Raw genomic sequence first — 14,035 nt, 5'->3', positions numbered from 1 at the left:
GACACGCGCACACATACATTTGCGCACGCCTGTGCGGTAGTGGGTGTTGCTAGTAGTGCTGTAAAAATAGTGTCACAAAATACCCAGTCGATCCAACACACCAAAAAAAAAAAAAAACAACGCACGTGTTCAAAAACGGAACAAAGCGGAGGATGTTTTGTAGGGCCACACTATTGGCCCCAAACTGAATACCAAAAGCCAAAATGAGTCAGCATCATTTCAATATCCTCAAGATCCTTCTTATCTGTTGTGATGTTGTTGAGAATGTGAGATTCTTCTTATCTGTTGTGATGTTGCGTGACTATGGGAAGTAGACTGCAGCCATTCGATGCATTTACATCGTTATCATGTGTACACTTGTGCGTAATTTGAACCTATGATTGAAGGCCGATCCGATTTAGACGAAAGTGCGAATCTATGCGCATTCAGATTGGCAGGCACGTAGAAATTCGACCGAACAAGTTAGCAGATACGGATGGAGTGAGAGGACGAAGAGGACAGAGAAAGCATATAGAAATAGTGCTGTCTCACACATTCTAGAGCTGAATGCGCATGAGTACCATGATGGTACAACTTAGAAGATAGAGCAAGACAGATGAGCGGTTTTGTTCTTGCTAGGTCCTAATTCAGACAGTGATGGTTCATTCCTGTTCTGAAGTTAACCGAAGCAACATCTTGAAGCTTAGTGTTCATAGTGTACGGAGTTAAAGTTATTGCAAGTGTATTTTTTTGTCGAATTTTGAAGTTGAATTACTATTAGTTGGAGAGTTTGAAGTTGTCTCCAGACATTTGAGTTCGGTTCGATTGGATTTTAGTGTACTACCAGCTGAATGTTTGTTTGAAGTAGAGTAACTGAATCAGTGTCCAGCTCCCAGACGTTGGACAGCCGGACATTGGTGTTGGATCATAAAACCCTGAGGACTGGGATTTTGTGTGAATTCAGCGCGCCTTTTTTGCCTATAGTGTAATACCTTTGGTGCTTGACATCCGAACCAGGAGTTTCGTCAGATATTTTCACTACCAATCAAAAAATAGAACAAAGAAGCAACTGGGTGCCAACATCGAAAACATCACTCAGCGTCATTTCATTTCAAGATCATGAACATCCTTTTTTGTGCTGTGATTCTGTGCACCTGGGCAGTTTGTCACCGTCATTCGATGCTTTTGAATCGTTATCATGCAGGAATGCACTTGTGTGTAATCTGAATTTATGTTTGAAGGTCGATCCGTTTGGACGAAAGTGCGCTATGCGCACTCAGATTGGCATGCACGCAGATCAAGTTAGTAGATACGGATGCAGTGAGACGACGGAGGGTGAGAGAAAGCATATAGAAATAGTGCTGTCTCACACGTGCTAAGCTGAGTGTGTATGAGTGCACTGATGATACGGCATAGAAGTTAGAGCGAGAAAGCTGAGCGGTTTTGTTCTAGCTAGGTCCTAATTCAGGCAGTGATGGTTCATTCCTGTTTTGACGTTTACTGAAGTAACATCTTGAAGCTTAGTGTTTCTAGTGTGTAGCATTAAAGCTATTGGAAGTGTTGTTTCGATTATTGAAGTTGAATTACTATTAGTTAGAGAGTTCGAAGTTGTCTCCAGTTCTTTGAGTTCGATTTCATTGGATTCTAGTGTACTGTCAGCTGTATGGTTGTTTGAATTGGAATAATTAAATCAGTGCCAAACTTCCAGACGTTGGAAACACAGGCATTGGAGTTGGATTTTGAAAACCTGAGGATTGGTATTTTGTGAGAATACATTTTTGTGCCAGTTTTACTAATTCGTTAGGACTTTGCTTCCAAACTAGGAATTTCTTCAGATATTTCCCCAACAATCGAACGCAAATTCCTTCATGCAAGTGCTCTAGTGTATAAGTGTTTGTCGCAATATCACGCTGGTGCTCTGAACATCTTAGTGCAGTAAATCCGACTTTTTGAAGAGTTTGGTCGGTCGGTGTTGGGTGACGTCGTGTTACAAATTTAGTCGTCTGCGCCGGCTAGAATGAACCAGCTCAATGTAAATTCTACCTACCATCACCACCACCATCACCACCATCACCATCTTCCTCCGCTTCATCATCTGCCGAGCCAAGACCACCAACAGCTAGTGGTGCAGCACAGTCAGCAGCAGCAGCAGTGGGCCGGTGTGCGCGGTCGGCTGTCGTACTACAGCGAGAACGAGCTGGCGGAACGGCGACCCTCCAACGCGGCCTCGCGGCAGCCGCGCAGCCGGGCCGGTTCGGCCGGGCCCACGCCGAGCGGAGCGAACGGCGCTGCCGCACCGGAGGGACCGGCGGGTGGCACCGGCAGCAGTACCACCGGTCATGGTGGGGCCCGCCTGCTCAACTGGATGCGCAATGCGCCCGGTCTGCGGAAGTTGCGTCTGCGCCGCTGGAACTCAACCGGCTCGTGGGTCAATATCGTTCGATTGTTTTCATTTCTGTTTCGTTACCACTGCTAGATGAGTCATCGTTTACTTCCCTTCAAACGGGACCGAAGAACCTCACACCCACTGCAAGTGTACTAATGCTCTGTGGTGCTTTTCCCACCTTCGCTTTCTTTCTTCCCTTTCTACAGAGCCCGGAACCATGCGGTACGATCGATCTGACCAACTTCCACGTCACCGAGGGCAACTACACGAAGCGCAAGAATGTGTTCAAGCTGACCACGGCCGCCGGTTCGTACTGTCCGCTGGAGGCGGCCGCTGCGGCCGGCTTCGGCGGCCACGCCGAGGTCCATCGCACCCAGTCCGCCTCCGGGCTGGCGACGGTGGGCGGCAGCGGCCCGGGCAGCAGCACCTGTGCGTCGTCCGTACGTAGCGCGTCCACTGCCGGGCTGCCCGGGTCGGAGCGGGAGCTGCTGCTGCAGGCGGACAGCCACGGCGACATGGAGGGATGGATGGAGTCGCTGCGGCTCGTGTGCGGTAGCACCGGCCAGCTTCACAGTCCGGTAAGTGGGGTTAGGAAGAGGTTTCTTTTTTTGTTGGTTTAATGTCACAGTCGTTTTTTGGACGCTTAGTAACATTGTGAACTTGTGAGTCATTTTGTCTCGCCCAGTGGTGGGTTATACCTACTGCCTCTCACACAACTGCTCCGATCACAGTCTGTCATGCTCGGTCATCGGTCAGTTGGCGTCATTTGAACCTACTACGCGCATGTTTTTGGATCGGTTCAACTGTTACAGTGCGCTGCGAAATTTTAGCCTCACTCACATTTTATTATCGAAATCTTTGCTCCTATCTTTTGCTTTAAATTCAGCTTTAAATCCAATCTGTGCATTGTGATAGTGTACTTGCTCTGATACCGAATGTCATTCTAAAAAAAAATATGGACAAAACATCAAAAAACAATGTTTGGCTCTTAGGCATCATTTTTGGACAGTGCTTTGTAAGTCAATATCTTCTTGAAGAAATTATGATAAATTTATAAGATATTTGAGGCGACAGCGGTAATATTGAATTATAAAAATATTTTTAAAAAACCTGTTATTTGATTGCTTTTTTGTGTGAAATAGCTACACCTGAGCTACAACATTTTCTAAGTCACTTTCGTATGTAAACATTGTTATTCACCGCGTGCAAGATGTTAATCCACATCAATCTGACATTTCATTTCCATCACAATAATTTTTCATTTCTACAGCATGATTTTCAACACGGCTCAAGCAAGATTGAGTTTGACAGTTCTTTGTTATGTGTTGAAAATCATGTGTTGAGACTGAAAATTCATTGTGAAACAAATAAACTGTTGCAACTGTTGGGAAACATATTGGATGCGGCGAATAATTATGTGCACATTTGAAACTGACTTGGAAAACCCTGTCATTTCGGAACACACTGTATCAAACATAACGTTAACAGTTGAAAAAACACTAAAGCGATTGACTTGCAGTCGAAAATTGATGCATTAGAGAACAATATTGATGCACACTGTCCAAAAATGGATGCCTTCGAGGCAAACATTATGGCACGCTTTAAAAACTTGATGCACCAGAGACAAAAATACCTGAGTTAGAGTCCAAATAGAGCGGCAACTGTCTGTAAAAGCTAGTCGAAAATGAGTCCTTAGGGGTTGGCAGTGGAACACATTGTGCTCGGTAATTATTTAAAAAAAAATGTAAAATTGTGAAGCTCTCATTTTGAAACGCACTGTTAATCACCCGCAGCCAATAAACAGTTTTCACTTTGTTTGAACGTATCCAAAAGCCCGAATGCTGCTGGCCCAGGCGGGTCCAGGAAGACCTAGGGCAGGTATGACGTCAAGGTGTCCATAAGGTCTGTCCGCAGCACAGTTAACCGGCACACCATCTCGCTGTGAGTGTGTGTGTGTGTGTGTGGGCTGCACGGAGACCTATAAGGGGTGCAATGGTTTCTCCCCCGTTGACCACGGCTCTTATCAGTGTTGTCACCGCAGGGCGGGTTTTGGCGAAACCGCCTCCACACACCCAAACGCCACACGATAACGAGCGCCTCCCGATAACGAGCGGCGTGTGTGAGTGTGCGGTAGGCGCGTGTGATAAAGTACTCGAGAGTCGCGCTTTTCGCACTTGAAGCGGATGCGCTACCTGTCGCGTCGCAGTTATGTCCAGTGACTCTCCGGTCCATCGATGGACCTCATCCTGACGGCGCCCATCATCCGGCAGTACTTCCCGCGGGCCTGGGACGTGGCGTACGCGTACGCCAGCGTCCAGCAGCGGATGGGCGAGCTGGTGCTGCTGGCAGTGTGGCGAACCCGAGTGCGACAGAGCTATCCCATCAACATCCAAGGGTACTATCACGATGTGTCTAATGTGGTTCTTTCGCTCTCTCTCTCTTTGTAGGACTATCTGAGCGGACGTGGAGGGCAACAGGCCGAGCCGCAGCGCATCGCAGCCCAAACGAGCGTGCAGGTGCAGGGCGGAAGCGTGGGCGGCTCAAACAGTGGCGACGACTACTCGCCCGTGCTGCCGGCCAAGTCGCAGCGCAAGTATGCGCTCGGGTCACGCTCCCCGTCCGGCCAGTCGCCGGTCACCAAGAGCCGCAAGACGCCGCAGGCTGGCTGCAGCTCGCCGACCGACAGTGCCGACCAGTCGATCGCGTCCACCTCCAATCAACCGGCGTACCATCAACCGCCCCACCACTACCAACAGCAGCAGCAGCAGCAGCACCACCATCACCATCATCACGGCGCGAAGGATAGCTCGGATCGGGAGAGCGGCTCGCCCAAGTCGAAAACCTGGAAGGGCATCATGGCGGCCAAGTTCCGCAAGATGCAGTGGCAGCCGGCGGCCGCCGACCTGCCGGACAACGCGCCGACCGGCCTGCCGCTCGAGCTGTGCCCGGTGTCGAGCCGCAACCGGTTCCTGCCGCTGGTGGTGGAGAAGTGCATCAGCGTGGTCGAGTCGAAGGGGCTGCTGGTGGTGGGCATCTATCGCATCCCGGGCAACACGGCCGCGATTGCCGCCCTGACCGAGACGATCAACCGCGGGCTGGACGAGGTGGCGCTGAACGATCCGCGCTGGGACGACGTGAACGTCGTGTCATCGCTGCTGAAGGCGTTCTTTCGCAACCTGCCCCAGCCGGTGCTGCCGGACGCGATGTACCGCGGCTTCATCAGCGCGGACCAGCAGAGCGGCCAGCGGCGCCTGATCGCGCTGCGCCAGATGCTCGAGCGCATACCGCGCATGAACTACGAGACGCTCAAGTACCTGATGCGCCACCTGGTGCTGGTGACCGCGCACAGCGAGGCGAACCTGATGGATCCGCGCAACCTGGCGATCGTGTTCGGCCCGTCGGTCGTCCGGTGCACCAGCGACTCGATCCAGTCGGCCGTCATGGACATGCGCCACCAGTGCCAGATCATCGAAGTGCTCATCATCTACGTAAATATGGAACTGAAACCCCCCGTCCCGCCACCCGTGCAGTAATGGTCTAACGCGGCGCCGCTTTTCTCTTTCCAGTACGCCTACTTTTTCGAGGAAGGGCTGCTGCCGAGCGCGGAGGAAGCGCAAAGTGCGGCCGGCTCGGAGGCCGACGCTGGGCCGGGCGCCTCGCTGCTGCTGGAGAATGCCGGTAGAATCGAGCGTAAGTGTCTGCTCCTGCGCGCCCTGCTGCGCTTGCTCCACGTGCGCATACACTGGAAGCGCTCCGGATCGTACGACGTGAAGCCGCAGTAGCTGCTTCCGCAGTCTCGCATCTTGGACCATATACATCCTTCATTTTTACACACTTCACATATACATATATATAGCGTTACGCAACAAATGGCGCTACAGCGTATTGCAACAGAGTGCGCCACCGCGTGGCACATTCACAGGAAATGCGTTCCTTTTTAGTATTAAAAGCGCCGCACGCGCTGATGCGAATCTCGCTCTCCCTCTCTCTCCCTTCTTGCCAAGTATCGTGGCTCTACCACGCTCTCTTATTACGCCATTGTAGTATCTATACACACACACAGCACTGTATCATGCAAAGTTTCGTGTGCCATCTATATATTTATTTGCCACAGCAAACACCCAAAAAGTAATTCAAATGCCACGACAAAATCGATCAGAAGGAGCAAACAGAACACCAAATCCGTTAGTACAAATAGCGCAAATAGGTTAGCCATTAGGCCCAAAGGTCCTAGAAAACGTTTTTTTTTTAGAAAAATTGACCGTACAATCGAAATGTATCGAAAACCCACAACAAAAGGCATGCGTGCAAGAGTTGCGAGAAAGATTTAATTGCATCCCTTCCAGTGGTTTTGCAGATGTAGAGTAGAAGAGTGCACCACAACACCACAACATTGTAGCACTAAGATGGATTACAATCCCGTCTTTATATGCACTTTTTATCCCCCGTTTTTTTTTTGCACTTTGAAAACAAAAGCACACGAGCTAAAAAAAAAACAAAAAAAAACTTTAGAAACAATCTGCACCACACAACCACCCCAATAAGGATGCGAAAAATGCCAATGCCCTGGAGTGCAAATAAAATGCGCCCGTAAGATGTGGCGGGTAGGAGCGCGCTGGTGGCTGGTGGGCGATTGAGAGCCTGTTTACTTCTTTACTTCGGCTTGCAACAGTTTAGTTGCCTGGACAAAAAAACAAAACCAAAACGAAATGGTTGCTGCTTCTATGCAGTGGAACCTTTGCGCCACCTTTTAGGTTGGTATTTTTTGTTTGTTTGTTTGCTTTTTATTTTTGAAGATGCAAGGTAAGCTCTTACACAACGCATTCGCTACTTCGAATGGCAACGGTGTCCGGCAGTGGTGAAAGCTTTTTTGTGTTTTTTTATCCTTCACATCCCAACACCTTTCACAGCTAGCACTAACTAAACTCCTACTAACTGACCTTTCGCTCTAGTGAATCGTTTTTACAGGTACAGAATGAGCAATTTTACACGTGTTACATTTGTTGCATTTATGTATTGCAGCCACTGAGGTCGGTTATTGTCAGAAACGTGGTAAAATAATCGCATTCTTAGCTATTCTACTTTGCGGCGACAAATTTACGCAAACTGCCACTGTCGCACACGATTTTTTTTTATTGCATATCGCATCTGCAAACCCAACTGTCCCCAAAAGACGTCCCCGTTTGTCGATATTTGATTGGACTTTAAGCGATATTCGTTTGTGCCGGGAGGCGTCTTTTTGGGGTCTCTAGTTTTGGCATGATTTTAGGAAACGTACACTCGAAACATGGAGTAAGAATCCTTCCCAGTGACCCATTTTGAGCCCTTTGGCATTGCTCTCGTCGGTCAAAAGTGTGCGAAATTATAGGCTGTTGCGCATTTACAACGCCAACGCAAGTAACGCATTTGTGCTGGAATGTTCATGACTCGCCCCAGTTTTATCACTGGAATGCAATCGTTGTAGCTCCGCCCAACTCTCTTCACCTTTATTAAAAAAACACAAAAAAAACAAAACAAAAAAACAAAAAGGCTCATGCACCCCATTTGCCCCATTTTGCAGCGCTGCGGGATCCCCCGAAGGAGAGCAGCTCCGGCTTTGTGGCCAACATCGTGCAGGCGGCGAACCGCAAGATACGCCGGACGGCGCAGCGCAAAAGCACCATGTCCTCGACCACTCCCGACACGCTCTCGCTCGACAGCACTACGGTAAGGAGGGAAGGCAGGGGCTCGACCGTCTCGTGGCCAGTTTATTAATTTGCTTCTTTCTTTTTTTTTTGTTGTTGCTAGTCGGCGGAATCGAGGGAGCAGTCGTCGCGCGTCATCCAGCGCGTCTACCAGGAGCAGGGCCCGCGGCCGGGCACGTCGCACGGTGGACCGGCGGCCGGGCCCGGCGGCTCCCAGCAAGCGCTCCAGACCGTGCCGGACGCCGGGGGGCCGATGGCAGTGCCGGTACCGCGCGGCACCCGCTCGGTCGGCAGCGCCGAGCCGGGCTGCGAGCCACCGACCGAGGACAGCCTGATGCAGCTGCACCACCATCACCATCACCATCACCACTACTACCACAGCAGCCGGCACCACAGCAGCCAGAGCAATGACGACGCGTCATCAGTATTAAACCGGTCGTCCGAGGACGACTCGAACGACAGTGCCTTCGCCGACAACGGTAAGCGCTGGGGCGGCGGCCCACCAACCGGACCGTACCTACCCCGCTGGTCTTAGTGGCGGACATCCACCAACAACACGCACACACACACACACATACATATACTTTTCTATATTCGTTTTGCACCGAGTGTCCAAACTTCCCCCCTCCCGACATCCTGTTAAGCATAAGCTTGCCCCATCGTCTGGTCGTATGTCTCTCGCGTTCGCTCTGTAACCCTTCATCCCCTTCATTGGATTCCCTTGGGGAGCATCCCAGACCGTTCTACCATCACTCACACTCACACTCACACACACGCACATATGCGCAATTAAATGAAGCCAAGCGAGAAAGGAGACGATTTCCTTCCGGCACGATGCCACCCATCGAGCACTCGACCGATCCGAGCAGTCGCTTTTTGCACACACACACACACAAAAAGCGATCCCTCCGCTACGTGATCCGCTGGCATCGAGGCATCGGGGTGGCTGTCGAACCCAATCAACCCACCACCACCACCACCAGCCGCAGCAAGCCGATGAAACATTGGCGAGGGCCACAGGTTGTGCCGGTAAACAAAACTAGACCAACCCGTTCGTGCATTCGTGTGCTGTTACTGCTGCTGTTGCTGTTGCTCCTTTTGCATATTAGGATTTATTCTTGTTTTTTTTTTTGTATTAAAATCTCTTGCTCAATTCCCACGCTTTGCTGGGAACATGCGCCTGGCCATATGTGCATGGTTTGCGCGAGCGCCCTTCCACTAACGTTTCCTCGTCACATTTAGCTGCCTGGCCGAGCGCGCGACGCATGCAGTCTTTTTTTTTTTTCGTTGTTGTGTTTTGCTATTTTTGTCCTGACTTTGTTTCGATTGTGCTACAAACCTACGCTCGCTAACCGAAGCCGCGAGGCGACGACTAATAGTGCTAATCTAATTTCGCGTTTTTTTTAAACGAAGCGAATGATATTTCTTCAAAAAAGCTTGAACCGTTCAAGCAAGGCTGTGAATGTGCGTTGTGTTTGAACGTTTACTCACAGCACGAAATGGTTTTGAAACATTTGAAGCCCTTTGGGGGCTCATCCTAATGTGTCTAACTCCATTTTTTTGCCCTCTCTTTTTCTTGCTCCATTAATCAAAATACTTACACAAACACTCACAACAATTTTAATACAAAAACACACATACATACAAGTCTTCCATTCCATCCTATTTCCTTAACCCTCCAATCAAACCTTTTCGCTTTCACACTGTTCGCAACAAATTACTACTACCACTACCACTGTCTACTACCGTTGATGCTTGTCCGCTGATTTTGATGCCCTCTATGTGTCGTTTGTTGTCTGTTTTTTTGTGTGTTCTTTCTCTCTCTCTCTTTCTCTCTCTCTCTCTCTTTCTCTCTCTCTCTCTCTTTCTCTCTCTTTTCCTCCCGTTTTTTTGTTTTGTTGTTTTGCTCCAACACTGACCTACTTGAGGCGTCGTTTGTAGGGCGCCAAAGGAGGTAGGAGTACCCGGCAGGCATGCAGATCGCGCTTTGCTAACGGTTTTTTTTTGTTCTTATCTTCTCTCTCTCTTTCTCTCTCTTTATCTCCCGTTGCCTCCCTCCCCGCGGTGTTTCCATCTTCACAGGATCGATGTCGCTGAAGACGGTGACGATCGCGCTGGACAACAAGCTGCGCTCGCTGCGCGACTCTTCGGTCGACTCCGACCGGGACCAGGCGCTGGAGAGTGAGAGTGGGGGCAGCGAGCAGCCCGGGTACGGCGGCGGGAGGCACCACTCGCTGCACCAGCAGTGGAGCCACATGGGGGGGCGCTCGCCCCGGCCGCTCACGCTCGGCGAAAACATCCCGTACGCGGACGAGTCGCCGGAGCGGCCGCTGATACAGGGCCGGTCCAAGCCGGCCCGCACCCTGCCGGCACCAGGTGCCGTCAACAACAACAACAACAATCATGAGGATGGTGGAGCTGTAGTGCCGCTGGCGGCGACCCCGGCCAAGCAGCAGCAGCTGAAGAAGGCGCTGACCGCCCACTCGCAGAAATCGATCGACAGTGGCGGCACGATCAACTCCAGCACCACCAACAGCTGCCTGACGCTGGTCAACGAGGCCGATGCGACGCTCGACGCCGGTGCTGGCGTTGGTGCCGGTGTGGACGGCCACGAGGAGGACGACGATGGGCAGCAGCAGCAGCCGGTACCGGCCGTCGTCGGCAAGGCGGGGCAGCGCAACGCGTCGCTCAGCTCGGACGAAACGGACACCTCGACGACGAGCAATCCGCGCGAAAAGCTGACCGCGGCCACCTACCGCATCGACACGGAGAAGCTGAAAAAGATGAACCGCATCCTGACGCAGCTCGAGCGGAAGGCGAACAATCTCGAGCGCAAGTTCAACCTGAACCGGTCGCTCTCGCTCAACTACAAGTCGCCGAAGGCGGCCGACTGCTGCTGCACGCACCACGGCCTGCCGGCGACGTCCCACTCGTCCCAGGCCCCGCTGCCCCACTGCTGCCAGCATCAGCAGCAGCAGCAGCAGCAACAGCAACAGCAGCAGCAGCACATTAGCAACAACCTTAACAACAACAACAGCACGAGCTGTCACAATCACAACGCTGGCACCACCATCGGCAGCCTCCGGTCCCGCTTCTCCCTCACCAAGGACGAAAAGACGGACAAAAACATTAACCGGCGGCGGCAGATCCACGACACCTGTGCGGTGCACCCGAGCGGCCCGACGCCCGCCGGCAACGACAGCAGCAGCTGCGGCGAGCAGCAACCGTGCGGCGGCGGCCCCCAAATCATACTGACGCCGGCCGCACCGCCGCCGGCAGCGAGCAGCGGCGGGGGACGCCAGCGGCGCCACGTCGGGAGCCGCTCGATCCGGCGCCGGCACACCGTCGGCGGCACGCACGATTACTACGCGAACAAACTGAACGCCCAGCACCATCACCACCACCACCATCACCATCCGCACCGGGAGCACATCGCGGGGCCGGGTTGCTGCCCAGTGCCACAGAACTGAACCTCTTCTTGACGTCGGTGTCGGTGTGTGTGTGTGTGTGTGTGTGGTTTCCTGTGTTAGAACGTAGAATTGGAAAGATTTCGAACACCACCTGGTCTAGCAGCGTAAGGGTAATAGTAGTAGTAGTAGTAGTAGTGTAGGGAATAGAGCACACACACACCTATATACAAAAGATTAGCCCACACCAACTTAACTCTCCGCTCCCCCGGAATTGTGCTTGGTTAAGTACTTTCATTGTGCAATGTTGGAGAAGATTTAAAAAAAACAGGAGCGAAAAGAGAGAGAGAGAGAGAGAGAACAAGCGAGAGATGGTGACCACCAGTCCAGATACGAAACGACGACGAAATTGTTTGTTTTCGAAGTTCGAAACGACTCGAGAAAGTAGCTGTAGTAGCAGTAGTAGTAGCAATAGTAGCAGTAGCAGCAACATAAGGAGAGGGAACAAGCGCGAACAGGCAAAGTGCATACGCATACAAATTATATACACCGTAGCTTTAAGGACTTGTAACGGTAGCATCTAAGGGCTGTAAAGCTGTAAAGAGAGCGTCAGAAGAAGAAGAAGAAGAAGAAGGACCCGAACAATGCGCACTCATCCCAAGACACCAGACCCACAATTTTGCGAACCGAGCACACACACGCCGCATACACATACGTAGATACACTATAATTTGGCAGAAACTAAACCGTGTGGCGAGAAAACAGCATGATACACACAGCCGGTTGCAACGGTTGGCGAAATCAAAATTGTGATAATTATTGTGTAAAAAAAAAAGAAAAAATTGAAAGCGACAAAAAACAAACTCCCCACGCGTAGGCTTCAACACGAATTTGATGGAACAAGATACAAAATTAGTAAGAGAGAAAGAGAGAGAAAGCATTGTGTAGCAGTTAGAAGCCCCCGGGAGGGGGTCCCATTTGTTATTGTTTTTTTTATCTATTATTGCTATTATCTCTTTCGCCAGCCACCGTGCGTTTGTCTCTTTTTCCTATAAGAAAAGGTTTATTTTAATACTTATGTTGTTGTTTTTTGGGTTCTTTTAAATCTGTTCGCCAAATTACACGTAACTGTAGATGTTTGTGTGTGCGTGTGTGCTTGTGTGTACCGGTTTGTGTCGTGCGTTCGTGTGCATAGTGTATGTGCATCATATTTCCGATTATAGCTTTTCCCTTTTCGTTTCCAGTTTTCCCATTTGTTTTTGAATGTTTATACACACCATCCTCAAACCCCTCCGTCAGCCCCACTTGACAAACAATTGCGTGTGTATTGAAACTAATGACACTGTGTGCGTGTGTATGTGTGTGTGTGTGTGTGTGTGTGTGTGTGTGCGTGCGATTTGTGTTAAGCAATGTGTACTTTCTTTCCCCTTCAGTTGGTGTACGCCAATGCAACAATCAATCTGTCTATGTGTGCGTGTGTGTATGTGTGTACGTATTTATGTGTCTTTTTTTCTGTGTATCGATATGTGTTTTGTGTGCCGGTCTATGTGTCTATGTACAATGTAAACCACTTTTAAGGGTGGAGCAACCCAATTGCTTTACTATTAACTACTACTTTCTTGTTTTCATTTTTTTTACCATTTTTCCTCTTCTTCGTGCACTGTGGTGAAGCAAACACGAGAACAAGCCTGCTGAGAGCGAAACAAAGAACTGTAACTGTAAGCGTTTCGACTGAAACAAAGCAAAACACTCATTTAGCAAAGAAATGTAGCAAAGCAAACATTGAAAAGCGAGCTTGCGCACACCCAACCCCCGTTGCAGCGAGAACAAAAAGAAAGAAAGAAAAAGCAAAACAAACACACGAGAAACCCCGCAGTATTGGCACAGGAGCTTTTAGGGTACGCATTAGAGGCGGCGGGTAAAATGATTGGCTAATAAAGAAGAAGAAAAAGAGATTTAAATTCGAGATTAGGATACGAACCCCGATGCTGGCTGCTAGCGAGCGAGCAAGCTTTCTTCGCTACACAACTACGCATCAACGATAGGCCCGAAAGACGCCTGCGGGAAGGAGGGGGGGGGGGGGTCTGCCAAACATTATTGGCAAAACTGAATTATTGTTTTGTTTTGTTTTGCTTTGTTTTTCGGACAGAATTGGAAATCTGATTGGGGCTAGTGTAAGGTAACAAACAAACAAAAAAAAAAAACGAGAATTATGCAGCAAACGAAACGAAATCAACAAACATGAAGCGGCATTCACACAGCGGATGAAGTGATATTAATTGCTAATAAAAATTAATAAAAAAAAAATTAAATAAAAAACACGGTGACACGATTTCAGTTTTCTGCCGCTTCGCGTAGCGAGCGTGTGTGTCAATATCACAGCATAGTTTGCTATACAGTAGGTGATCGCTAACTGAGAAGTTAAATTTGTGAAAAAATGCACATTTGCTAGGAATTTCGCTTCGTAAGATTCCGGAAGTTTCACGTTTTGACATTTATGTGTTTTTTAACTGAAAATCACTCCAATTAGCCAACTTCCAGTTAAAAAAAATAGCTCCAGTAAAACACATCCAGTTGGC

At 49.9% G+C, this 14,035-nt stretch overlaps 1 protein-coding gene across 10 annotated transcripts in view; it reads left to right on the top strand.

The window, feature by feature from the left end:
• LOC5666818 (uncharacterized) overlaps positions 1–13,788 on the top strand; it is a 90,327-nt gene extending 76,539 nt beyond the window's left edge. For all 10 annotated transcript variants that reach the window (XM_061646364.1, XM_061646415.1, XM_061646216.1 and 7 more), the window contains 6 exons: positions 2,572–2,943; positions 4,813–5,853; positions 5,932–6,055; positions 7,926–8,071; positions 8,153–8,528; positions 10,132–13,788. In XM_061646364.1, coding sequence (XP_061502348.1) covers positions 2,572–2,943; positions 4,813–5,853; positions 5,932–6,055; positions 7,926–8,071; positions 8,153–8,528; positions 10,132–11,519 — 3,447 coding nt within the window. In that variant the 3' untranslated portion in view covers positions 11,520–13,788. The remainder of the gene's footprint in view (positions 1–2,571; positions 2,944–4,812; positions 5,854–5,931; positions 6,056–7,925; positions 8,072–8,152; positions 8,529–10,131) is intronic.
• Positions 13,789–14,035: the final 247 nt, after the last annotated feature.

The sequence above is a fragment of the Anopheles gambiae genome, chromosome X (genome assembly GCF_943734735.2).
Source record: "Anopheles gambiae chromosome X, idAnoGambNW_F1_1, whole genome shotgun sequence".
Taxonomy (NCBI): Eukaryota; Metazoa; Arthropoda; class Insecta; order Diptera; family Culicidae; genus Anopheles; species Anopheles gambiae.
This window is presented reverse-complemented; position numbering and strand designations above follow the sequence as displayed.